This window comes from Bombyx mandarina, chromosome 24, assembly GCF_030267445.1.
Source record: "Bombyx mandarina strain Sakado chromosome 24, ASM3026744v2".
Lineage (NCBI taxonomy): Eukaryota > Metazoa > Arthropoda > Insecta > Lepidoptera > Bombycidae > Bombyx > Bombyx mandarina.
The window spans coordinates 467,618-494,524 of NC_143230.1; the positions used below are offsets into that span (position 1 = coordinate 467,618).

At 41.2% G+C, this 26,907-nt stretch overlaps 1 protein-coding gene and 1 long non-coding RNA gene across 13 annotated transcripts in view; one reads left to right on the forward strand and one right to left on the reverse strand.

Annotated features, from left to right (window-relative positions):
• The window catches only part of RhoGEF2 (Rho guanine nucleotide exchange factor 2), a 176,677-nt gene that overhangs the window by 110,048 nt on the left and 39,722 nt on the right, over positions 1 to 26,907 (reverse strand). For 6 of the 11 annotated variants that reach the window (XM_089738095.1, XM_089738094.1, XM_089738100.1 and 3 more), the window contains exons 2-20: positions 26,790 to 26,883; positions 25,629 to 25,772; positions 25,018 to 25,097; positions 21,697 to 21,787; positions 20,950 to 21,056; positions 16,214 to 16,828; positions 15,265 to 15,361; positions 14,360 to 14,451; positions 13,672 to 13,731; positions 13,496 to 13,596; positions 13,046 to 13,169; positions 12,914 to 12,977; positions 12,665 to 12,837; positions 11,374 to 11,534; positions 9,444 to 9,552; positions 9,139 to 9,250; positions 8,895 to 9,023; positions 7,877 to 7,936; positions 6,631 to 6,696 (exon numbers count right to left, since the gene is read on the reverse strand). In XM_089738095.1, the coding sequence (XP_089594221.1) occupies positions 6,631 to 6,696; positions 7,877 to 7,936; positions 8,895 to 9,023; positions 9,139 to 9,250; positions 9,444 to 9,552; positions 11,374 to 11,534; positions 12,665 to 12,837; positions 12,914 to 12,977; positions 13,046 to 13,169; positions 13,496 to 13,596; positions 13,672 to 13,731; positions 14,360 to 14,451; positions 15,265 to 15,361; positions 16,214 to 16,828; positions 20,950 to 21,056; positions 21,697 to 21,787; positions 25,018 to 25,097; positions 25,629 to 25,772; positions 26,790 to 26,880 (2,476 nt within the window). In that variant the 5' untranslated portion in view covers positions 26,881 to 26,883. The remainder of the gene's footprint in view (positions 1 to 6,630; positions 6,697 to 7,876; positions 7,937 to 8,894; positions 9,024 to 9,138; positions 9,251 to 9,443; positions 9,553 to 11,373; positions 11,535 to 12,664; positions 12,838 to 12,913; positions 12,978 to 13,045; positions 13,170 to 13,495; positions 13,597 to 13,671; positions 13,732 to 14,359; positions 14,452 to 15,264; positions 15,362 to 16,213; positions 16,829 to 20,949; positions 21,057 to 21,696; positions 21,788 to 25,017; positions 25,098 to 25,628; positions 25,773 to 26,789; positions 26,884 to 26,907) is intronic. The other 5 variants (XM_089738099.1, XM_089738101.1, XM_089738096.1 and 2 more) reach the window with 3 other exon arrangements.
• On the forward strand, positions 792 to 5,428 carry LOC149499915 (uncharacterized). 2 transcript variants are annotated; one of them, XR_016325338.1, is made up of 3 exons: positions 792 to 2,611; positions 2,701 to 2,749; positions 3,866 to 5,428. It is a non-coding gene; the product is annotated as an uncharacterized LOC149499915 (long non-coding RNA). The 2 variants fall into 2 exon arrangements; XR_016325337.1 differs by having other exon boundaries at positions 792 to 2,749.

The following is a 26,907-nucleotide window of genomic DNA, read 5'->3' on the forward strand; positions in this document are numbered from 1 at the left end:
AATTCGAACACTTTAACCGAGAGATAAAAAAATCGTATTAATATTTTTATATATTTTTTTAAATTTCGTTTCTTTTCGTAATTTGTTTTCGGGAACCGACGCGGCGTCGCTTCGGGACGTGAGCGCGGCGCGAAAGCTCGGCCGTCACTGCGGAACCGAGCTTTCAGCCTTTCAGTTTACAGGCCGGTGTGACCAGAGCGACGGAGAGCTTCCACGGACGTCGTGAAAACTTTACGTGGAATGATTCACCCGAACAAGTTTCCGAATTATTTCTGTCTCGAGTGAAAAATTAGCATCCTCCAGCGACACCCGTCGGCGCCTACACAAGCTACTGTCATTATTTTTCAGTGAAACAATTCGTCGAGTTACGAAAAAAAATTCCAAACTCCATTAATCATTTCGTTATTTTGTTTTACCTAATAATAAGTTTCCGTTGGCCTACAAACAATTTAATGTTACATTACTCTAAATATAATTTCAATGTTTATGATCGAGTCCTAAGCGATAATGGCCATGTGTCGATGCGGTCCGGCCGCGAACTACCGCTGATATAATATGATTCACCAAATGTTGATTTATACAGGGTGGCCCATAAGTCCTTTGAAAAGTAAAATTTGAATAAAACGAACAGGGCGCGCGTGAACGGTGCAGGGGAAGCGGGGGGAGTAACTTCAGTTTCTGGGAATTTAGTCGCGATGGAGCGTTTTACCGGAGCGGACCGTGTGTTTTGTGTGCGCGAGTTTTATAAAAACGACAATTCGGCAACCGTTGCGCGGCGTAAATTTCGAGAACACAAAGGTTTACACAACTTTGACGACACTCCAACTCTTCAAACGATTAAGAACTGGGTTGCTAAGTTCGAGGAGACCGGTTCGACGTTAGATAAACCGCGGTTGGGTCGCCCAAGGACGTCACGTACGGAACAAAACATAGACACAGTGACACAGTCTATTCGCGAAAATCCGACACAGTCAACTCGTAAGCGCGCCAGAGCATTAAACGTATCCAGGACATCGTTACAACGGATTTTGAAGAAAGATTTACATATGCACCCTTACAAAATTCAGTTGGTTCAAGAATTAAAGGAAACTGACGGTATTCAAAGACAAAATTATGCGAATGAAATGTTGAATCGGTTTACTTCCTTCAATAACATAATGTTCTCTGACGAGGCTCATTTCCATCTTAACGGGCATGTTAGTAAACAAAATTGCCGCTATTGGAGCCCCATCAATCCAAAACTTAAGCATCAGAAGCCCTTACATAGTCCGAAAGTGACTGTTTGGGCCGCTATGTCAGCCCATGGTATCCTAGGGCCTTACTTCTTTGAGGATGGCAGAGGGCGCGCAATTACTGTTACGTCGGAGCGATATGTGGCTATGATCGAAGAGTTTTTCATACCAGAATTGCAAAACTTTTCAGGCTTTAATGCCAGGACGTGGTTTCAACAGGATGGGGCCACTTCTCACACCTCTAACACTGCTATGCCCGTTATCCGTCAACTTTTTCCTGGCAAAGTTATCTCTAAGAGAGGAGACATTTCCTGGCCTCCACGTAGTCCAGATCTGACCCCGATGGATTTTTTTTTGTGGGGCTACCTTAAGGCTAAAGTATATATGGGCGCAAACGCCACTGTTGGCAATAATTAACATAATAATATATAGATTAGTTTATTATATGTTAATATTTATTTATTATTAGCAACAAAACTGTTATTCTACCATATTTAATAATTAGCAGACACTGTTTTGATGTGAAAATGTTCAGAATATGTTTAATGTTTATATTATTGTTTAAAAACCCAAATGACTGTATAAATGATTAAATATGAATAAAGCACAAATATTAATAATAATTTATATTATAATTAACACTACTAATAATTTAATTCAGTATTGTAATTGTTATGCAATTATGTTGTTGGCGCCATCTATTATTAGGCTGGATAATAACAATGTTAGTTAATATTACTTAAAAGTAATTCATGTAAAGTAAATTAAATGTGAGTCATGTAAAATCACTAAAATATGTATTTTGAATATTAAGCTATGTTTTGTGAATTGTTTCGCAGTAATTACATTTGTTTGTATAAAAGAAGTTGTAGTTGCTATAACCAACACAAAATGGCTAATTGTGTAAAAACCACTGAATAACTCAGGCGTGGCTTTTTGTTGTAAACAAGTAATGTTAAAGTTTTATAGAATTGTATTGTATTTTCATTGTAAAAGAAGTTATGTGTGTAAATCCTGGCTTAACGCCGACATCAGAAGTGGGATCGCAGCCCCAAAATTAATCGTAAGCCTCCGAATGAAGTAGCCCACTGTTGAACAAGTGATGGGTCTCTCAACCTGTATTAAAAAGGCGAAAAGTGATGATAGCTGCAAATGCTGTACCCTTGTAGTGGCATTATAACTTTTATTTGCCGCCGTTCAACTCCGATGAGGGCGTGACATCAAGACCGATGCGGAAATGTGGACGAAACTATCATGAAGCTAATTGTTTCATCGCATGAACATCGAGTTCAAAAGAGCAAGCAAGACATAAGCCGATATCTGGTCTTTGTATTGAACCGCATTGGAGCAAGTGAGGGACGAACTGATCCATGCATTCAGTAAAGTTGTGGATATTTAAAATGAGTTCTAGACCGTGGATGTTTTGGAAAAGCTACTGACGCTGAGATGGTAAAAATACTGATTTCAGGTATTTATCTTAAATTTATTCGATCCAAGTTATTGAGAAATACGCTGTGGTATGTATTTCGCTTCCTAAATAATATCGATTCTAAAAACGTTCCGAAAGCGTCAAATTGAAAATGTACTCTAAATATAATGTCTAAACATAACTCAGTTTTATCACAATCACATAATGATTCCTTCAGTTTTCGTGGCACTTTTAGTAACACTAAGGTTTTAAATGTGGTTACTGCGTCACTTGCGTAATTTCGAGAAAACTTGTTACCGCCGTCAAGATGACAAACGTATCACCACAATTAAGACTTAAATCATTGCAGATCTAATTTAGTAAGCTAAACAACTTCATGTAAAGTTTTTGAGCATAAGGGGTCAACTGATTTCAAAACAAAGCATTGTGACTTTTAATGGAGAAAAATACTAGAACTATTATAGAATTTCATATGGTAATACTGACAGTCTTGCTGACATCCTAATAGGTTTTAATCTTTTAAAAATAACTTCTCAGTGTTGCACTCTTTGAGGAGAACATATCTATTTTTATAAGTTTCTATCCAGTGAACGCTCAAGTTTGGAGTCATTATTCAATCATCATGTAACTTTTGCAAATCATGTCTCATAGATGATGATCAGGCAGATAAAAGTTGGATTTGAAATAATTAATTTGGATAGGATAGTACAACGCTGTACATACTGTATGTCTCCTGTTTATTGTGAGGAGTTCAAGCATATTACAATAAAAATAAAAATAAACTTTTAATAATATGCCATAATAAGAGACAGCTCATCCCTGTTCAGCAGCTCCATATTATTTACTTTTCCTTTCATAATTATTTATTTTTGGATGAGTGATTAACTCTCTGCACCCTAGGTTTCTAGTGGGGGTGCTGCTTTATTATTAGTCAAGAAAAAGGATGGCACAGATCTCTATGTGATTTCTGTTTTTAAAATCTTAGTTCCATTTTTGGAAACCTGTCACTTTTAAAAATTCACCAAGATAAAAGATAATTCAGGAGTTTCAAAAACTTGTGAACAATATGAAATTCAGTACCACATTATTGCAAAGAGAGCGAGCATGGTCAACAGGCATGCTGAACTTATTGATGGGTCATAAATGTCACATGTTTGTAAAATATCAATTAATAAGATCTGACAGGCAGCTTTAAGAATTACAGTTGATTAAAAGCTGCAGCACAACAATAAAACAAAAATGCAGAGGCATTAGAAGGATGATGTTCCCTACCAGTCATTAAAATAAAGCAAATTGAAAATGGTCCGCTGAATGATGAATTAGGGGAAATTGAATCAGCTGGTAAAAAATGGATGGACGAGCGGTCTCTGTCATCTAATGTGTTTTGGTAAAGGTAAAGGTTTAGTAATGGTAACGGTTTGATATAGGTAAATCTATCCTCTTAATGTCAGAGGATTCTGATAACTGACAAATTGACCGTATGGGCAGAGAGATTTGTTCTGCTGTAAAATGATTTATAATTTGTTATGGTATCTACTTTTATTTTCCTATCAAATTATCCTTCCTAAAACGCTGGCGGGCCACCATGCGAATCCTTAAACCTGGTCTTGTTGGCTAGATCCCGTATGGGTGATGCCTTATGAGTTGGCTAGATCCCGTATGGGTGATGCCTTATGAGTTGGCTAGATCCCGTATGGGTGATGCCTTATGAGTTGGCTAGATCCCGAATGGGTGATGCCTTATGAGTTGGCTAGATCCCGAATGGGTGATGCCTTATGAGTTGGCTAGATCCCGAATGGGTGATGCCTTTTGGGTTGGCTAGATCCCGAGAGGGTGATGCCTTGTGGGTTGGCTAGATCCCAAGTGGGTGATGCCTTGTGGGTTGGCTAGATCCCGAATGGGTGATGCCGAGTGTGTTGGCTAGATCCCGTAAGGGTGATGCCTGGTAAGTTGGCTAGATCCTGTAAGGGTGATGGCTTGCGAGTTAACTAGACTCGTATGGGTGATGCTTTGTGTGTTTGGTAAATCCCGTTGGGTAATCCTCTTGTGTGTTAGCTAGATCTCGTAAGGGTGAATGGTGCCTTGTGTGTTGGGCAGATCCCAGTAGGGGATATGCCTTGTTTACTGTTATGTGAAATGCTAAAACAGCGCAAGGGACGCGCTGGAATCAGTATGGCCGTATGGGCGCAAACGCCACTGTTGGCAATAATTAACATAATAATATATAGATTAATTTATTATATGTTAATATTTATTTATTATTAGCAACAAAACTGTTATTCTACCATATTTAATAATTAGCAGACACTGTTTTGATGTGAAAATGTTCAGAATATGTTTAATGTTTATATTATTGTTTAAAAACCCAAATGACTGTATAAATGATTAAATATGAATAAAGCACAAATATTAATAATAATTTATATTATAATTAACACTACTAATAATTTAATTCAGTATTGTAATTGTTATGCAATTATGTTGTTGGCGCCATCTATTATTAGGCTGGATAATAACAATGTTAGTTAATATTACTTAAAAGTAATTCATGTAAAGTAAATTAAATGTGAGTCATGTAAAATCACTAAAATATGTATTTTGAATATTAAGCTATGTTTTGTGAATTGTTTCGCAGTAATTACATTTGTTTGTATAAAAGAAGTTGTAGTTGCTATAACCAACACAAAATGGCTAATTGTGTAAAAACCACTGAATAACTCAGGCGTGGCTTTTTGTTGTAAACAAGTAATGTTAAAGTTTTATAGAATTGTATTGTATTTTCATTGTAAAAGAAGTTATGTGTGTAAATCCTGGCTTAACGCCGACATATACGACACAAACCCGCGGTCAATTGAGGCCCTAAAAGAAAACATCCGCAGAGAAATGACAAGCATTTCAGCAGTGACGTGCCGCGCAGTCATCGACAATTTTAGACGTCGTTTGCAAGAGTGCCGTGATCGCAACGGATTACATTTAGGAGATGTTATTTTCAAAAAATAATTCCCGTTTTTTAAGCTTTTTATGTAAATAAAAATTTAATTCATAATGTAATTAGTTTTATTTTAATAAATTTTTTTTCATATCAAAGGACTTATGGGCCACCCTGTATTAGATACTAGCTGACTCGGCAGACTTCGCAGCGCCTCAATCGATAAATAAAAGACCTTAACTTTTGTATAAAATAAACTTAAAACAAACAAAAGGAATCCGTCCGACGGGGGACACATCAAAGGAAAAACAAAATTGTTATTTTTTATTTAATACCGAGCATTTTCATATTTATCTACCTTTTAAACCTTCTCTGGACTTCCACAAATAATTCAAGACCAAAATTAGCCAAATCGGTCCAGCCGTTCTCGAGTTTTCATTTTTATATATAGAGATTTAAGATTTATTAGAAAAGACGAGACGAGCTCTCACTCACGGAGAGGAGAAGGGGGGGGGGGGTCACCGAGCGGCAGAGCAATGTGTCAGTGGACATCAGCCAGTACCATAATGCAAAGGGAAGATCTTCCATAGACAGGGTGGTATTGCTCGGTAGACGGATAGACCGACGGTCCAAATGTTCTTTTTTTTATCCTACCTAAGCTAACCTTTTGGAGGATTATGGCAGCGTAACCTGAGCGAGTGGGTGAGCTCACGAGGATCTAAACTGAGGACGTTGCTAACACTAGCCCTAGCAAGAGCAATGGATGTTGTTGTTCCGAACGCCTATTTAAGTAAACTAATCTTGATAATGTCACTAGCGCGATTCACGCATTTGTCAGATACCTTGTATTCCGTGTTGGCTAGCCGTTGCCCGGATACTTAACTTTACGAGTTCGTCCGGGCCTTGATGAAACAATTCCTCGAAGCAACCACCCTTACCGAAGGTCAGAGACATAAATCCCAGTGCATGCATTTTCACACTAGATGGCGCTCACGTACAAAATGCTTATATCTTACACGTCTAGACTGTGCTAGACTTACCTTGAGCTGGTGCGAGGATCGCGTCCCAGGGTGCCTCGTCTTCAGTCTTGCGGAAACTGCGTTCCACTGCGTGCGACAAAAGGAAAACTTTAGTCTTAATCGAAAGGACGCCATCTAGCGACCACAGTACAGAACTAAATAGTAACTAGTAACAATAACAGATGGCGCTTAAGTAAATTACCATAACCTTATTAACATAAATTTTATTCATCCAGTTTAGCCCAGTAAAACTATGGCACAAAATGAATTGCTTTATAAAGAGAAACAATATTTAAAGCTATTGCTTCAATGGTTCTTATGTTTCATATTATACATAAATGTTTTAATATTTTTAATGTTTCTTCTTCTAATGTTTCAATATTCAAAATACATTTATGTCACCTGTACAACTGTAATAATACAGTATTATACAATATTATACAATAAAATTCAATATTATACAACAACAGTAATTATACAATAAATCTTAAAAGAGGTAATAAAACCTCTTTTAAGATTTTTTATATAAACTCTATAGAAGGTACATTAATATGATTAAATGTATATGACGGCGCCAACGATGGCTGAGCGGTAGTGTAGTGTAACTATGTACTTACACAGATAACCCTAATATCGATACATAAAATTTTATACATCGATATTAGAAATTATATTGATTTTTAATATTTTCTGTTTTTTGTAACAAACATTCTTTATATATAGTGAGCAATGACGCTGCGGCCGCCGCCAGTCCGTAGCCTGTGTTGCCGTCGGATGCTTGTCTTATTTTACCCGCTAACCAGCGTAGCAGTGCTTGCGCATAGTTTTGCTTAACGTTTAAGTTAGTTTAAAGTTAAAATTTGTAAATTTGTTTCCTCTTCCCCTTCTTTGTGTTTGTGCTTTAATATAATATAAGACAATAAACTGATAGTGTTTTTAAAACTGTGCGGGTGGTTTAATTTGACTAACACTTCAGTAGTACTGTCATCATTCGTATTCGGAAAGTGAATAAAAGCTTTTGAATAATAATTATTGAAACTCTCAACAAATAATTTTCACAGTGACAGGGTATGCCGACAGTTGCGTTTCAAATAGCCGACTGACGGACTGACTGACGGACTGACTGACAGACTGACTGCCTGAGACTGACTGTGACGACTCTGTCCACGTACTGCCATTCTATATTCTGGCGTTACGGCGTCTACCCTACATTTTATAACTGGAGTCGTTATCTACGACATATATAAAAAAAAACAATTATACTCACTGTTGAGGAAATGCGCCGTGCCCGAAGCCTTTCTTGATTTCTTGTCGTTCACGTCTTGAGCTGTTAGAATAACAATTAATGTTTTTAGGGAAGTGATAAGATCCATATAAGAACCCGCTAGCTGTGTGGCTGCGCCAATAAAGAAACGAATCGAAAATGGCGTCTATGTACCTGCACTGACAGAGGGTAGGGTCAACAAATAAAAAAATAGAAAGAAAATGTTGTTTATTGTAAAAAAATATAAAAAAACAAATGAGAATTTATTTTCTCTAATTTCTCGAGATTCTATTCCTCTTCAAAGTATTTAATAACGTTATACACGATTTCGCGTGCATCACTGTGAAGGACTTTTCCTTGTTTGTGAGAGGCCATACATACTATTTACCAGTCAGAACTGATATTTCTTCTGCACGCAGTACGCGCCGTGTGCGACTAAAGACAGCAATAGTTTAGAGTGAGAGCGCATGATCGCAGCCGCCATTTTAGATTCGTTTCTTTATAGGCGCGGCTTATACGTAGAATTTAACACAATTAGAAGTTATTCGGACCCTCGGATGGACCCTTTTTAATTTTATCGTGACTGATTCGCAGTTAGGACAACCATTATCGCTATACAATAAAGACTTTGATCTCAGATCTTAAAATGGAATTATCAGACGGGCTGCACTCGGCTCCTCGTGTTTTGCAGTCAAAAATATCAAATAAGTAGTATAAGTTATTATACTGTTCTTTGAAGTTTCTGTTTCTGTTTTTGGTGATAGGACCTCTTGTGAGCCTGCACGGTTATTTTCGCCGTGAAGCAGTAATGCGTTTCGGTTTGAAGGGCGGGGCAACCGTTGTGACTATACTGAGATCTTAGAACTCATATCTCGATGTGAGTGGCGACATTTACGTTATAGATGTCTATAGACTCCAGTAACCACTTCTTCTAAGAACCACCTTCTAATGATATTCATTAGAGTCACCAGCGATTTCCACTGCAGGAGGGGCCCGGGGGCTCATCTGGACCGATACCCACCGTTGGGTTGATTGTTGGGATGCATCCGTTCCATGAACCGCGATATCCTGTTGGTGTGGTGCTCCCCGTCCAGGCAGCAGCCCTCCTCCACGGACTTGGCGCAGGCGCGGTGGACCCGCAGCTTGCAATCTAAACAAAAGATCTATAGAGTTCCAGTGTCGCAGTGCGGGTAGTGCGGGTAGTGCGGGTAGTGCGGGTAGTGCGGGTAGTGCGGGTAGTGAGGGCGGGGGGGAGGGTTCGTTACCGGCACACACGTAGGCTTGCGGCGCCAGGCCCCAGATGACGTGGTCGCAGCGGTGGCAGTGCCCCACCGACGTCAGCGCCTGCAGCTGCAGGTGGTGGCCCCTCACCACGAACTGCAACAGGCGGAGCGGTGAGCGGGGGGCTCTATAGAATCGTTTTGATGTTTAGCAAATTTGTACAGTCTCAACGATATAGATGTTGAGTTATTAAATTCACAATTTCTAAAAATTAAAAAACGGTTATCTATCCACCCGCTGGCTTTCAAGTGAATTGAAATATCCGCGGCGGGCTGCGCTGGCGACTCACCGGCTGCGGATGCTGCTTCATGATCTGCTTGACCCTCTGCTTGTACAGCTTGTCCCTCTGCAGGAAGGAGGCGCGGGCGCCCCCCACGGCGGCGGCCACGGACGCGGGCCTGGGGACCGACAGGGATCTAACTCGCTAAGTGCTCGCCAGAACGTCACCGTCGCAGACTCAGAACGGAGACGAAAAAAATATGTGTGTGTGTGCAAGTAACACACGGTAGAAATGAAACTTATAAAAAATTAAAATAATCGCAAAAGTCAACCATATTGCAGTGCAACGTCTATCAAATGTGTAACATCTCGTCACCGCGATTCAGGAATTGTTGAATTTATTGGCAGCGACATTTGTTGATAACAATCTAAATAGAAATGAAAGTATCTCAGGGCGCTCCGAGAGCCACGACGCGTGCACGGACGTCACAAACACTGAACTAGTCGGGGACGCGAGGCCGCGTGGAGCGCTTCGTGACTTGTCGGCGCCGCTCGGAGCCGCTTCGGCGAGCCAATCGCGGCGCACTTATTTTTTCGTTTCGTTTCATCGAGTTTCATCGAGTTTGAAATCACAACCATTCTAAAGAAGTTTCACTTCAAAAAGTACAATCATTAGAAGAACCTCAAAATGCAATATAATATTTCTTTCAATATTGATGAATAGTTCTTGAACGTTCGTTAGAAACGTACCTACTTTACTTTTTTTACTTTCTTTTTCATGATAGATGCCTGCCACCATCTCCTCCTCACTTCCCTCGCTTCCATTTCACTGACACTCTACACCAAATGAACCGTTATTGCTTATTAGCACTTCTTAAGTTATTTTTATTTTAGTTGGGAAAACGCAGAGTCCGCCGCGGCGGGCGCTGCTCCGGCTACTGAGATAACGCGACTAGTTATGACCTTTATCAGTTAAGATAAAAATACGTTTACAAACAACTAATTACGTACATTTCATTTTCATTTACTATCTATATCGATATTCTTTACTGGCGATAATGATTACAATTAATTAATCACTAGGAAGTGTTCTGTACATCCGTGACGCAGGGACGACAACATTTATAGTATTTAATATGTTTGCTTTAAACATTCGTCAATTTGCTATTTGCAATAACTATACTGAGACCTTAGAACTTATCTCAAGGTGGGTGGCACATTTACGTTGTAGATGTCTATGGGTTCCAGTAATCACTTAACACCAGGTGGGCTGTGAGCTCGTCCACACACCTTAGCAAAAAAAATAATGCAGCAGTGCCTGGACTGGGCACAATGTTTTGGTGCAGCGCCGCGTAGTGTCGAGCGGAAAGTAATAGAGAATTTTCTTTCGGCAAATTGGCGTTACACCCTGTATGTGCCGTACAGGGTGTTCGCCAAAGCGATTAATGATTTTGCAATACGAGCTCGCGTGAGCCCTCCGCGTGACCTTAACGAGGCACATTGTACTAACATATTCTACAACAAGAGTTAATTTATTCTAATTTTTTAAATTAATTTTGAAGTTTTTTTCAGTCAGTGAATGAGCGATGAATATCTGTTAATTTAAATAACATAAGTAATTTTGGAAACTGTGTACTGTATGTATCATTTTTTTATTTATTGCTTAGATGGGTGGACGAGCTCACAGCCCACCTGGTGTTAAGTGGTTACTGGAGCCCATAGACATCTACAACGTAGATACGCCACCCACCTTGAGATATAAGTTCTAAGGTCTCAGTATAGTTACAACGGCTGCCCAACCCCCTCCCCTCTTCAAACCGAAACGCATTACTGCTTCATGGCAGAAATAGGCGGGGTGATGGTACCTACCCGCGCGAACTCACAAGAGGTCCTACAACCAGTAAATTTCAGTGAATGAGTATAACAAAGTGCTTCTTTAAATGAATATGAGCTAAGTCCGCAGCTCCACCGAGCAGAGCACCGACAGCGTCAGCACCCACCGACAGTGCAGCGCGAGCGCGGCGGCGATGAGCGCGGCCAGCAGCGTGTTGTGCGCGTCCTGCGCGGCGGGCGCGGCGGGGGCGGGGACGGCGGGCGCGGGGGACGCGGCGCTCACCGCGCGCAGCTGTGACGTCATCACCTGCTCCACCACCACCAGCTCCTGCGGGCCGAGTGCGATGCTCAACATCCAATAGATAAAATCAACAGAGACAAAATATTAAATCGGCTCAGAAATGATTATTCATGATGTGTTATCACCAGTGGTCGGAATAAGTAGATTGATTTTATATACTTGCGTCAAGATATTATAATGTGGACACGTCATTTTATCCATAATGATTATTCTTTTAAATCGAAAAAATATATTTTTAATACAATTTCCATATTTATGAGATAAAAAAGTAACAACAAGCCCTGTCTAAGTTTTGTCTCATACCGACAAGCGTTATTTCTAATTCAACAAAAAGGGACAAATTACGGTGTAACTATTCCAAGGTGCTTTTGTATAAAGTAAAATACTGATTTTTTTCACCATTAGCTAGCACTGGTAGCATAGATTAATATTATTAATACTTTTTTCATCTTAAGCACAGATTCATGTTAATTTCAAAATTCCGGAACAAATATCACAATAAATATGAAGTTCCGGTATTTTGGAGGCATATCTATATTATATTCTACGTTTGACGTCAACGACCTTAAATCAATCTACCTACTCCACCTCTGGTTATTATAGTAGTCGGTCCGTGTCGGAGGAGTAAGCACAGGGAAATAAATATATCATTGCATCCATGTAGTGGCTCAGGGCCATGTGTGTGGACACTCCTACGAGGTTCCCGATGCTATGGGGCGCGGTAAATGGTGATGGTAAAAGCCTACTTACTAAACGACTCCCCTGCACTTGCTCAACGCCCCATCCCTGTTCCGGGTAGGGATGGGGCGGGGGAATTTACGCAGTCAGTAGTACAAGCAGTTCCGTAGAACTGTTGTCGTACTGCACGTTAGTTCACCCCACAAGCTCGGCGACAACGAATCGTGTGGAGAGGGAAGAATTCTCAGTCTGTTATTTTGCCACCTCCTTCTGCGAGACAGTCACTCGCAGAAGTGACCAATCCGGTGCTATTTGTGCGACCGGGACACGGAACTGCCCGGACTGGACGGTGAGCCTCGCCTCGCCGGCCGCTAAACCTGTTGACGTATTCGTCAAACTACGAAGTCTGGCCTACAGCACGGATTTCGACCCTCCGCGTTCTAAGTGCCTCCGCCTCGACGGTATCCTGCCCCCCTCACCTGCGCCTTGTCCAGGTCGCAGCGCTCCAGCAGCGCGTCGTGCGGGCCGTACAGCGTGCCGAGCCCCACCTGCCGCTTCACCTGGAACTCCGACAGCTGCGAGCTCAGCTCCTCCTTCGCCTTCTGCCGCGCCTTGCGGAACACGTTGCGAACCAGCTCCTCCTTGTCGTGCTCTGCGGGACAGACAGGCCTCGGGGTCACACACCACACTCAAACCCTGCGTGAGGTGTGTGACAGTATTGGACCCACCGTTAACTAGGATATGTTCGATTTCATTCGCCATGTTTTCGTCGACGCCATTCAGCTGCAGAACCTGTAACAGCGCCCACATTAGTGCCCGGCTGGTTGCGTGCGTGGTGCGGGGGGTTGGGGGGGGCTCACCGCGTTGGGCATGAGGAACGTGGAGTGTATCTCGTAGGCCCAGCGGCGCAGCGTGGCCGCCGTCACGCCACTCGCCGACCGGTACGCGTCCGTCAGGATCAGCAGCAGACTGGCGCACGCGCATCTGACGAGACACAACACACTATCGAAGTTGCGAAAGGTGGTACTAGTGTTAGGACCTCTTGTGAGTCCGTGCGGGTAGGTACCACCACCCAACCTATTTCTGCCGTGAAGCAGTAATGCGTTTCGGTTTGAAGGATAGGGTAGCCGTTATGTCTCTACTGAGACCTTAGAACTTATATGTCAAGGTGGGTGGCGTATTTACGCTGTATATGTCTATGGACTCCAGTAACCACTTAACACCAGGTGGGCTGTGAGCTCGTCCACCCATCTAAGCAATAAAAATAAATAAATAAAAGAGTAAACTCGAGGATTATGAGGTGAACCTACCTCCTTTCTCCCAGTAGCCAGTTTAGCAGCACCGCGGTCCTGGCCTTGGACTCGCGCACCGACCGCAGGTTCGAGAACAGCCCGGAGTATGTCGACGTGTCCTGCCAAAGTACAAAAAGTTTAAGGATGCAGTCATCGAGTAAATGTATCAAAATCTCATAAGTAAGTCTACTCACCGAGGCGGGGGAGTCATCCTCCTCCATTGAGATGATGGCCCTCTGGGGATCGGCACACGGCTGCACAACGAATAACAATTGAGGTCGGAGTATTTCCGACAGTGGTACACTCGCGGATGAGCCAAAGATCTCCAGTACAAGTAATCAAAACAATAACTATCATTACGCATATTTCAAGATCTTTAAATTTAATTTAATTACCTACTCATCGGGTTGAATATAATAATGTTTAGTTAGCAGAACACCTCGTTATGGCTGAGTGAACAAATGTCAGTTAAAGCCGCGCCAATAATGAAACGAATCTAAAATGGCGGCTGCGATCATGCGCTCTCACTCTAAACTATTGCTGTCTTTAGTCGCACACGGCGCGTACTGCGTGCAGAAGAAATATCAGTTCTGACTGGTAAATAATATGTTTGGCCTCTCACAAACGAGGAAAGTCCTTCACAATGTTGCACGCGAATTCGTGTATATAACGTTATTAAATACTTTGAAGAGGAAAAGAACCTCGAGAAATGAAAGAAAAGAAATTCTCATTTGTTTTTTTTAAATTTTTCTACAATAAACAACTTTTTCTTTCTATCTTTCTTTTTATTTGTTGACCCTACTACCATATGTCAGTGCAGGTGCATAGACGCCATTTTTGATTCGTTTCTTTATTGGCGCGGCTTATAGCGCGTGACGTCACCTGCGTGTTGGTGTGGTAGGGGGGAGGCGGCGTGCCGGGCGGGGGCGGGGTGGGCGTAGGGGCCGCGGGGGCGGCGCCGGGCAGCGTGTTCGCTATATAAATAAAAACAACTGATTAGTTATGAGGTAAGACCGTCATACATTGCGAGCTCGCGACCGTGTAGAGCTACTAACGTTACTTTGTATAAATTTGCGTCCAAGTGGAACCGCTCATCAGAATGTAACCAAAGAATATTTTATAAGCGGGTAATACTTTTCCTTTTATGAATACGCAAGCTAAAGCAAAATCAACTTGCGTCAGCAGCCGAGGGTCATTCGAGACCGTGAAGTGAGTGACCCCGTGAATTAGCGAATTTCGGAATTGGTATCTATGTATCGTCTCATGACGATCACGAGTTACAGTAGGCACGCGAGTTCATGTCCATTCTGAGGAATGCGGTAGTGCTGTGACCTAATTAATTATGGTAATGTCGATAATAACTACCGATTTAGCCAACAGTTGTCAATTTGGTTTAATGTAACTAGGTCATTTTGCAAATTATAAAATAAATTTGATAAGTAATTACTTATTTATTTCTAGTAGAGAAAAATATTTTTTAAATTCCAATTCAATTACTATCAGATGAAAAGACAACCGAAGATCAGAGTCCGAATCAGTGTAGTTTTTTTTCTACCTGAACTTGTTAACTTGTTGGAAGCGGAGTAGTCATGGTTTATTCACCTTGAAATAACACAATAGCGTAAGCGTAACTTTTCGGTATCAATAAGCGCGCGTCACAACTCTCAAAGACAACACTAGAAGTCAGACAAACGCGGGGAGGCGGGCGGAGGCAGGGTGGGCTGCCCCCCGCGCGTCGCCTCTGGCCCCGATGGACATGAACTCGCGCGCATACTGTAGATACTTACACCTGGTCAACTCGCAATCCAGCTGCTCCGGCGAGGACCTGCTCCTGGTGTGCAACACCGGCACGCCACTCCTGTTGTCCGTCTGTATAAAATTAAACTTTGAACCACATTATTACAGCTTAATTTTTGGTGAACTTTCTTGATTCAGAAGTATACATCAAACTGGGTTTCAGTAAAAACTGAACCTTATTGGCTATAACCGAAAATTGATTTACGCGTGCTTTGCGTCAACACGGCATAATATAATGATTGCTTAATTCCTTTTTAGAAGTCACCATGGCATTCAATATCTATAAATTGTCATTTTGATACATGAATCTGAATAAGAAATTCCACACTTGTAACCAAACAAAAGAAACATATTTTTAAACGACCAAATTGTTCAATCTATTTATTTCTCTCTGTATTTACTTCCTTTGGTTTGAACAGTGTAGTGCATAATACAGACTTACAGCATTATAGCATAAAGCATTCACATCGCAAATATTTTTCTTTTTGTTGGTTTTTTTAACACAAAATATTAGTCACACATACAGTTAAAACAAATACCTAAACACTTTGAATAGACAAAACACGAAAGCCTAAACAAGAAATCTAAAACTTCGTTACGTCTTTTAAAAAAAATCAATAAATAAGATTAATTGATAAATTGTGATTGTAAAAAAGCTTCTTGCAATTAAAAAAATAATAATGTAATTAGAGATGAATAATTAAGAACAACCTGTACCATATTATTAACTCCACCACCTAATTTTACATGGTACGAGTTATCCTGAATTTCACTATAAAGTACCGTTTACAAAAAAAAATTGGACAAATGAATGATGATCAATTTGATTAAATTAAAAATAAAGTGTTTTTTGTATGAATTTAGAATGTAAATGTATACATCTTCAATCGTGTGGAAAATTCAAGAGAACTCGTTTAAAAAAACCGACCGTCAATTTACCTGCAGCGGCGGAGGCGGTAAATTCACCAACGGGTAACTCATCTGCAACGCGATTGAATTGGGCTGAGGACCCTCGAGCTCCCCGTCCAGAGAGTGAGACGACCTCCGGAACTGCCTCGAGTGGTCGTCCTTGTAGCCCGGCATGGACTGGTGCATCGGAAACTGAGGCCTCTCGGGGTAATACCTCCCCGTGTTGTTCTTCTGCGCAAAGCTCGTAGAGCACGGCTTAGGTTTGGCTAGGGGATTGACCGGCGTGGTCGGTGGGCTCAACGGGCTCCTCTTTGGTCTCTCGATCGAACGCGGCGGCAGAGGGGGAGGGGTCACGTTATCCAGACAAGTGGTCGGCACCAGAGGCACTGTATTGTTGTGCGCGTGACGTCGCTTGGTGTCATCGTCCGAATTCTGTCGCACGAGCGGAGGTTGGTTCTCTTGCTGGTTCTTGTTGCTCTGGCGCGCCTGCCGAAGGTTCCTCAAGGATTGTCCGGTGAGGTTGCTCAGGGAGCGCGGAAGGCCGCTGAGGAAGCCCGTGTTGTGCGAGAGGGGGCTCTTGTCGAGGCTGCTCCGGGTGCGAGTGTTAAGGCGCGGCGTGGACGGCGCGGGTGAGGTCGGCTCGGGCTAAAAGCGGAGTACTATGAAGCTGATCGCGTCGTCACTCGAAAGCTTCGTGTGGAGATCGTGATTTATGGGTAAAGCAATCTTTAAGCGGCGTACCGTTTCAATGTTACGTTCTGATCCGAACCTCCACACGCCTCGATCGGGTACCGTGAGCAGCACAGACACGACAACAACCACCGTAAGGCGGGCGAAAGTCAATCATCTTTACACTGAATCTGTTTCTATGACGTTTGGCTTATTAGTTTGTCCATAGCTTCGTGATTGACAAAACATACGCCATGAAGACTTCCTATCTCTGAACTCAACGTAATATAAACCATTGAACACAGTTTTAACACAACTTTAAATTAGTGCTGCTTGCATGTGACACCACTTGACCAATTAGAACTATAAATGATTATAGCATCAAACCCAACATAACATGGGTCACACATCGGACGTCTCCTATACGACACACAAAGTCGATGCGAGGTTATTTATTACGCTGACTGTACAACGGTCACTGACCTCGGTGACGTCACAAATAAAACAGCATGCACAGAAGCAGACGCTTTACGACATGACGTAACGAACGAAACGTGATCTTTGCTAGCGCGTGGGTGACTTGACTAGTTTTGGCCTTCAAACCTCCAAATCGATGTCAAATTTCGTTTAGAACAAAATGGTAGTGATTTTTTTATAAACCAACACAAAGCATTTTTTTTTATTTGGGTACTTGCTGTCCCGGCAGACTTCGTAGTACCTCAATCGATAAATAAAAGACCTAAACTTTTGTATTAAATAAACTGAAAACAAACAAAAGGAATCCGTCCGACGAGGGAGGAACACATCAAAGGGAAAACAAAATTGTTATTTTTATTTCATTCCGAGCATTTTCATATTTATATAATTTTAAAAACCTTTTAAACCTTCTCTGGACTTCCATGAATAATTCAAGACCAAAATTAGCCAAATCGGTAGAGGCCGTTCTCGAGTTTTAGCGAGACTAACGAACAGTAATTCATTTTTATATATATAGATAGATTATTAAATTTATAATTCATTATGGGTACATAAAGCTTTAGTAATCCCGACCCTGACCCAGACGCGACACCCACAAGGACCACGCATCGCCATTAGTTGGCTTCAGCTCGGGAGGAGCCGGGGGGCTGGCGCGCGCGTTACTCAGCGTGTTAGTCAATGGTCAATGGACAGCACGGGCTCCGTACGACTGTTGTTGTAAGACAATTAACTTTCGCCGCCCACCAAAACAATCGAGGACCAAACAATGTTGAACTACACATTATATTTAGATTTAGTTTCGTCACACTTAAATGAAATTTTGTTTTTCCGGATTTTATATTTTTCGGTGTATTATTATTATTTAAATTCCTTTTTTTTTTTTCATTAACAAGATTTGGCGACTATTGTACTGTGATTGGTACCTATAATTGAAGTGACATTTATCACGTACCTTGTCAATTGATTGATGATCAGAATTGGTGATCACTTTTGTTGTTGTTGGTACAACTAGGTAATTAAATAAACTAGGCCGCCTAGCGGTAAAAATCCGACCATAATTAATTTAAATTATAAGTTTGAATATTAATACGGTTCTATTGTTTTGACAATGATCACAGATTCCTCCAAGGCTACACAAATAATACTAACAATATTAATATATTCTCAATTACACAACAGACTTTAACAATAAACGAAAGAGTATAATAATTATATATGCGTGTGTGTGTCAAACAACACGGTAGGAGGTGTAATGTTTTATTTATTGATTTAATGTATTTTTTAAGCATAATTTGAAAAAAATATTTGCAATCTGCACTCCTTTTCTATATTCTCTATAAGGCCACTCACGGACCACCTGATGATACCAGAGCTGATGGAGATAGCACCGTGAGAGCCGCCACCAACCTTGAATCGCGAGGTCTAGCTTTCCATTGCACGGTATGATTGTATGGTCCTTCGAACCTGATCGCATTACTATTTCGCGGCAGCAACGCGCGGAGCTCTCTACCCGTGCGGACTCACAAGTAAAAATCGTACACTTAAAACCGACCGCAACTATCATCTCACACGTACCTTCTAATGTTAACGAACGTACATCGAACATCTCCCAAAAAGTGTTTTTTTAAGAAGAACAAGATAAAAAAAATCACAAGAAGTACAATAGAAACGTTTGAACACACGACTACAGCTCGCATTAATAAATTATAAAGTAATCATAAGTATCGATTATTCCAATGTCAATAGTTTAATTAGAACGAAGAATTAATGTTGCAGAAGTGAACCAAGACACGCGTGTCCTTGGTTCATACCAGTTTTGGTGAATTTTCACGATTTTTAATCGTCTGTTCATTAATAAAGTTCCAGTACTTTTTATGGGGGACAGATGACTGAAGTTACCTACGTTTAACGTTTATGATGTAAGTACATTTGTAACAACTCAGGTTGCACACTCGTGAGCCTACGCCTCGTGTTTAACCTTGACATTACGACATCGCGCAAATATCTGATATTTGTGTTTTTTGCTACTTTATATGGTGAAACAAAATTACTAATCCGCTGAGGGGAGTAAAGCTCTGGTATGCCGATGTTAAATGTATGCCGGAAGACGTAACGTGAATAGGCCTCCCTCCCACAAAACGGACCGACGACCTATTGAGGTTCGCGGGGATCCGCTGGATGCAAGCAGCGGAGGACCGATCTTTGTGGCGAGGCTTGGAGGAGGCCTATGTCCAGCAGTGGACGTCTGTTGGCTGTTTTTTTTTTTTTTTATTGCTTAGATGGGTGGACGAGCTCACAGCCCACCTGATGTTAAGTGGTTACTGGAGCCCATAGACATCCACAACGTAAATGCGCCACCCACCTTGAGATACAAGTTCTAAGGTCTCAAGTATAGTAACGACGGCTGCCCCACCCTTCAAACCGAAACGCATACTGCTTCACGGCAGAAATGGGCAGGGTACCCACCCGCGCGGACTCACAAGAGGTCCTACCACCAGTAATTACGCAAATTATAATTTTGCGGGTTTCATTTTTATTACACGATGTTATTCCTTCACCGTGGAAGTCAATCGTGAACATTTGTTGAGTACGTATTTCATTTGAAAAATTGGTACCCGCCTGCGGGATTCGAACACCGGTGCATCGCTCAACACGAATGCACCGGACGTCTTATCCGTTAGGCCACGACGACTACAAAATATAGATAGAATAGAATGCTGATCAGTTAGCGTGCTGTCTGAATCGATTTACTTCGATCGCTGTCCACCTTCAATAAAACTTGAGAAAACATGTGATGTGCACTCTCGCATGAAGCCGTCCGCGTTTATCGAAACTTTGCACTAACTCGACCATCCCCCCAACCCCCCGCGGGACGCTCATGCCTATTATCGTTACTTATGTACATTAACATTAGTGACAGAATATTAAATCACGAGCAAGATCTCGGCTGGTGCTACTACAATAACATTGACAATAGCCGACTAAGTATCAGTCCCACTAATGATTGTTTGATTTACGCAGATAAACTACAGTCGAAATAGTGTTTTAAATTTTTTCTTATAGTATAAATAAAAACTCAAAAACAAAATTTTAATTGCATAATTAGTATATTATTTGTAGCAGTCCCAAGTAACAGTGTCCGCGATAGGAATAACTTAATTTGGTCCTCAATTGCGTGTGTCATGAAATATTAAAATTAAAACTTATTAACAAAAAGATGAAGTGACTCCGGGTGTTACGAAACGGAAATAAATAAAACGATTCGGCAGCAAAATATAGAACCTTTGCACTCTTGTACTCCGATATTAAAATTTACTATTGTGTTTCTATCATAATAAAGTGATATATTAAAAATATATATATATTTTAAAAAGAAAGTGAGAAATATGAGAGAATTTCATAACAAGCAGCTATTATATTATTTAGATTTTTTTATTATAAAGTCCTTTTACCATTATTATAGATGAACAACTTTTTGTAGCGAATTTAGAATCATAAGATCATAAGACGGTGAAATTGGGGTACTCACAAAAAACTAAGTACCCTACTTTAGAAAAAAAATCTCTCGCACTTTTCACTTCGAAACGTTTAAGGTTATTTGTCATTGTGGTCCGGCGTACCTGTCCGGCCATGATGCTGTCGATCTCGTGCTGCAGCTTGGAGCAACGCAGCTCGGCAGCTTCTAGCTGAGCTTGTTTCCGCACGTCGGGGACTTTTGATAGTTCATCTGTAACCAACACGCGGCTGGCGTCACCCTTCGATCTCTCTGAACAATCTATACTAATATTATAAAGAGGAAACATTTGCTTGTTTGTTTGTATTGAATAGGCTCCGAAACTACTAAGCCGATTTGAAAAACTCTTTCACTGTTTGGAAGCTACACTATTCCCGAGTGACATAGGCTATAAATCTTATTTGAAAAAAATTAGGGACCCTTACTAAAACTCCAATAATGTAGCCTAAGGTGTAAAAAATTTACCTAAAATATTCTTTACATCGCGTGCCCTGCGAAAACTATTGATGATAGAATAAAATAATGTACAACGCCTTTGTAGAACACATTATTATTTATAAAAAGTGTCGCGACAGCATATGTCTAACTATTACAATTATGCCGCAATAAGTGTTCTTTTATTTTAAAAAATAAAACCATGTCAAATATCGTCGAAATTGTTAAGGACCCGAGTAGAGCCGGAGCGGGCCACTTGTCAATAAATAAAAAAAGGGAGGAAACCTCTCGAGGTCGTAGCCTCCGCGCCATCTCGGTTGTGTAACGGCTGTCCCACCCTTCAGGGACCACGGCCACTACGAGTGACCGGAGAGGATAGGTAGATATTCGTTCACATGAAAAACCTTTGAATACTCACTACGAAGGTCTCTGATGTACTTCTGTTCTTGCTCCAGCATCAACCTCATGGTGTGGACCTTAGAGACCTCCAGCTGACGCTGCTTTTCCGACTAGAAATGTATTAGAAACAATTTTAAAAGACTATTCTTTGAAATTAGCTTTTACGGTATATATTTTCTTTTGTATTAAATTAGGGGGAGATACAAAATTTCTTTATTTCATTTATGTCTTAAACTAACCGATAAGATAAATATTCCCATGTGGTAGGTACAACCAGTCAAATGTGCCAACAAAGCCAAAACAAAGAGTTCACTGATTAATTTGGAATTGACAAATACAGCGATTAATGAACAGTGTTTTCAGGTAGTATGGATGACTTGTGCTGCGATAGGTGGACTGATGGTAAAATGGAGATGATGGGATCATCCAAAACATTCCATCAGAGCACAGCGCGCTGAACATACGATACAAAATCAGATAGAATCGTAGTACAGGGTGGCCCATAAGTCCTTTGAAAAGTAAAATTTGAATAAAACGAACACGGCGCGCGTGAGCGGTGCAGGGGAAGCGGGGGGAGTAACTTCAGTTTCTGGGAATTTAGTCGCGATGGAGCGTTTTACCGGAGCGGACCGTGCGTTTTGTGTGCGCGAGTTTTATAAAAACGACAATTCGGCAACCGTTGCGCGGCGTAAATTTCGAGAACACAAAGGTTTACACAACTTTGACGACACTCCAACTCTTCAAACGATTAAGAACTGGGTTGCTAAGTTCGAGGAGACCGGTTCGACGTTAGATAAACCGCGGTTGGGTCGCCCAAGGACGTCACGTACGGAACAAAACATAGACACAGTGACACAGTCTATTCGCGAAAATCCGACACAGTCAACTCGTAAGCGCGCCAGAGCATTAAACGTATCCAGGACATCGTTACAACGGATTTTGAAGAAAGATTTACATATGCACCCTTACAAAATTCAGTTGGTTCAAGAATTAAAGGAAACTGACGGTATTCAAAGACAAAATTATGCGAATGAAATGTTGAATCGGTTTACTTCCTTCAATAACATAATGTTCTCTGGCGAGGCTCATTTCCATCTTAACGGGCATGTTAGTAAACAAAATTGCCGCTATTGGAGCCCCATCAATCCAAAACTTAAGCATCAGAAGCCCTTACATAGTCCGAAAGTGACTGTTTGGGCCGCTCTGTCAGCCCATGGTATCCTAGGGCCTTACTTCTTTGAGGATGGCAGAGGGCGCGCAGTTACTGTTACGTCGGAGCGATATGTGACTATGATCGAAGAGTTTTTCATACCAGAATTGCAAAACTTTTCAGGCTTTAATGCCAGGACGTGGTTTCAACAGGATGGGGCCACTTCTCACACCTCTAACACTGCTATGCCCGTTATCCGTCAACTTTTTCCTGGCAAAGTTATCTCTAAGAGAGGAGACATTTCCTGGCCTCCACGTAGTCCAGATCTGACCCCGATGGATTTTTTTTTGTGGGGCTACCTTAAGGCTAAAGTAAACGACACAAACCCGCGGTCAATTGAGGCCCTAAAAGAAAACATCCGCAGAGAAATGACAAGCATTTCAGCAGTGACGTGCCGCGCAGTCATCGACAATTTTAGACGTCGTTTGCAAGAGTGCCGTGATCGCAACGGATTACATTTAGGAGATGTTATTTTCAAAAAATAATTCCCGTTTTTTAAGCTTTTTATGTAAATAAAAATTTAATTCATAATGTAATTAGTTTTATTTTAATAATTTTTTTTTCATATCAAAGGACTTATGGGCCACCCTGTACCTCCACCGACCTAGATTTCCTTAGACACACTAGTCTTAAAGTACAAAAAACAGGAGCATACGGAACCCTAAAAAGTAAAAGTAACTACAACCACCACTTTTCAAGAGTTTATATCAAGTCTTGGCGTCTTTCGTTTGCTTGGGTGAGTCCACGCCGGAGTCATCATTACGTCCCTATGCTATACGCCCCTACCGGCGCGTGACGTTGTGGTACATTCACTGAGGGCTGATTTCCTTAGACACAACTTAAAATACAAAAAAAGCTGCATACGGAACCCTAAAAAGTAAAAATAGCTACAGCCACCACTTTTCAACAGTTTATGCCAAGTTTTGGCGTCTTTCGTTTGGTTGCGTGAGTCCATGCCGGAATCATTCGGTCCCTATGCTATGTGCCCGTATCGGCGCGTGACATTGTGGTACATTCACTTAGGGCTCAGTCACCGCTGGTCGGGGAGGCCACACGCGAGCTCAGCCGCCGCCGGCCTGTTTACACAGATGTCACGTCTCGCGCAACTCACATATTGGTTGCGACTTGCGTGTGTACGTCGGCATTGCCGCGTTTATTGGAAACGAAATGCTCGTCATTAAATTCGGAGGTTTCTTTTGTCGCAATTTCTCGACATTATCAGTTTGCATATCAGGATAGCATAGATTGACATCGAATATTTAGTAACCTTCTAAAAAGACGATTCTGAAGACATGGGTGGATAATAGGGATATGACACAATTTGTTAATTTTGAGAAAACCGTCAACAAACATTTGTTACTTGTACTTTATATTCGTACATAGATCCTTCATCACGTGCAATTTCTAAAAATAGCCTTTAAACCCGGGGTTTTAAGGTCTAATATGGTTTATAGGCACATTGCACCTTCATTTAGATGAAAAACTCAAAAATCTTAAAAATGGTACTTAACCACTTCATCCACTCATGTCTCAATTATCTATCTGAGTTAGGTATTGCCGAAGCGCACGTGTCACGGCAACGAGTTACCACCGAACGATATGTACTCATCCGTGACAAAACAGAAATTGGCGTAGATAAGCCAACGGTCTTTCATCACAGCAACGGTTCGCTTTGGTTTAGCCGAGGCTATATTAGTTTTTTTAAGGAATTTTATGACCTGGTAACCAAGACCTTAAAGTCATGTCTTAATTTAAGTAATATTCTTATGTTTATGAAAAATTATAATATGAAGTGAAATGAAGTGAAGATGATTAATTTGAGATATTAATCAACTAGGATGAAATTAAATGAAATGAGATGAGATGATATGGGATGAAATATAATCTCAGTAAAATGCTGGTTATTTACTGCGATTTTGTTCAGTGGACTTTTTGGAGGATCCCGAGAAGTTACGTCCAGCGGCTTTGTTTCATTTTCCTACCTTTGTGCACTTTCACAGTTAATAAACCACCGTTATTACACATTCAAACCTGAAGAAACACTAAATATACAAAATAAAACAAATCACACAACTTCACTCCTCGCGTTCCCGCCAAAAAGTCTGCTTTATTAGTTAAACAGAGACTCACGTTGACGGGTACTGGCGCTGTGATGGGAGTTTTGTGTCTTGAAGTGTTCTGCTGCACGGTGAGCACGGTCGTCGGGTTCGCTGCAATCAACAAACAAAACGATAAGCTATCGCCACATTCGGCACGAGGACTCGCAACTGACACTATTTATAAATATTGGAGATAATCAGACGCAGATAGCCACCTGGCTTCATACTAAGTCACCCCGGAGTAAGGGAAGCAGAGACTAATTTATACGTTTAAAAGTCTATGGATAGATATTGATCAACCACACAATGAGCAATACTGTTTATCCCCCGAATGTGCCAGTGCAGAGATGAACCACTGTAGGCAGCGGCTTGGCTCTGTCTCTAGCAATCCTGACGTCCATGGGCGACGGTTATCACTCACCATCAGGTGGGCCGTATGCTCTTCTGCCTACAAGGGCAAAAAGTTAATCAAAGAAAAAGTAAACATATCCTTATGCTTCTAACCTCCCCTGGATTATTTAATCTTATCGATTCGCAAGATACCCGTTATTCTACTATAAGGCTTGATCTCCGGGAAAATCTTATTTTAATGCCTTTGATATTTCATTAATTGTTAGTTGTTCGGTGGCGCTAAGGAAATACCTCGTATCATATGGACAACTTGCTGGTGAGTGTGATGATGTACTGGTATAGAGTCGACCCTCAGGATCCGGTCTCCAGCCCGCAGGCCGGCCCGCCACGCTGCGCCGTGCTCCTTCACTGATTGCACGAACACCGGATTGTCACCTGTGAAAACAAAATCATTCCTTGTATTTAATACTGACACTAGTGGTAGGACCTCTTGTGAGTCCGCACGAGTAGGTACCACCGCCCTGCCTATTTCTGCCGTGAAGCAGTAATGTGTTTCGGCTTGAATGGTGGGGCAGCCGTTGTAACTATACTGAGACCTTAGAACTTATATCTCAAGGTGGGTGGCGCATTTACGTTTTAGATGTATATGGGCTCCAGTAACCACTTAACACCAGGTGGGCTGTGAACTCGTCTACCCATCTAAGTTATAAAAAAAAACCTAAGTGTCTCACAATGAAAAGTTTCGTAGTCAAGTTTCGTGTGAAGTTTTTAATGATTTCAATACTTAATAACTTTAATTGACGTATTTTTATGGACTCCAATAATATCTTGAACTATAATTAACAGTGATAAACAATTCGTATAATGACGCCTGTAGAACAGTTTAGACGCTGCAACTAGAACACAGCGCTTAGAGTATTTAATGGTGGAAGATCTTGAGATAAGAAGTTGTAGTTTCCTATGTAGGTATTAATCAAATCAAATCTTTTTTTTTATTCAACATAAATGAAAGTACATACTTGTTGAACGTCAAAAAGAACTACCGCCAATTCACAAAAACTAGCCTCCGTCCTGAGAAGAACTGGCAAGAAACTCAGCGGGCATGTCTTTTTTCTTTTTAAATATTAGATTATTTTTTAAATATTAATTTTTACAATGAGTATTATAACGTAACAATTATTGCAATATTGAAATGTAACGTCTAGCCCTTGTTTCAAAATACCCTAGACGGCGATATCGGCGCCGGTGTGCGGGCTTTAACACCAGTAATAACAATTTTACATTTCGCAGGCTTGATTTTTACTATACGATGTAATGGTTTTATTGCGAAAGTAGTCCGTGAACACGTGTTAGGTACGTGTTTAAAAACTGGTACCTGCCTAAATAATCACATTATACGGTATCAATAACGCGGATGTTGATTGTTCTTACGCGACCAAGAGTGGTCGGTACCTGAAACCTTCATTCCATATCCATGCTCGTCGCGGACCACGGTGACGGTGAGGAGGTCGTCGCCGCCCGGCGACACCGCCCCGCCCAGCATCACCTACAAAATAACAAACATTCGTTA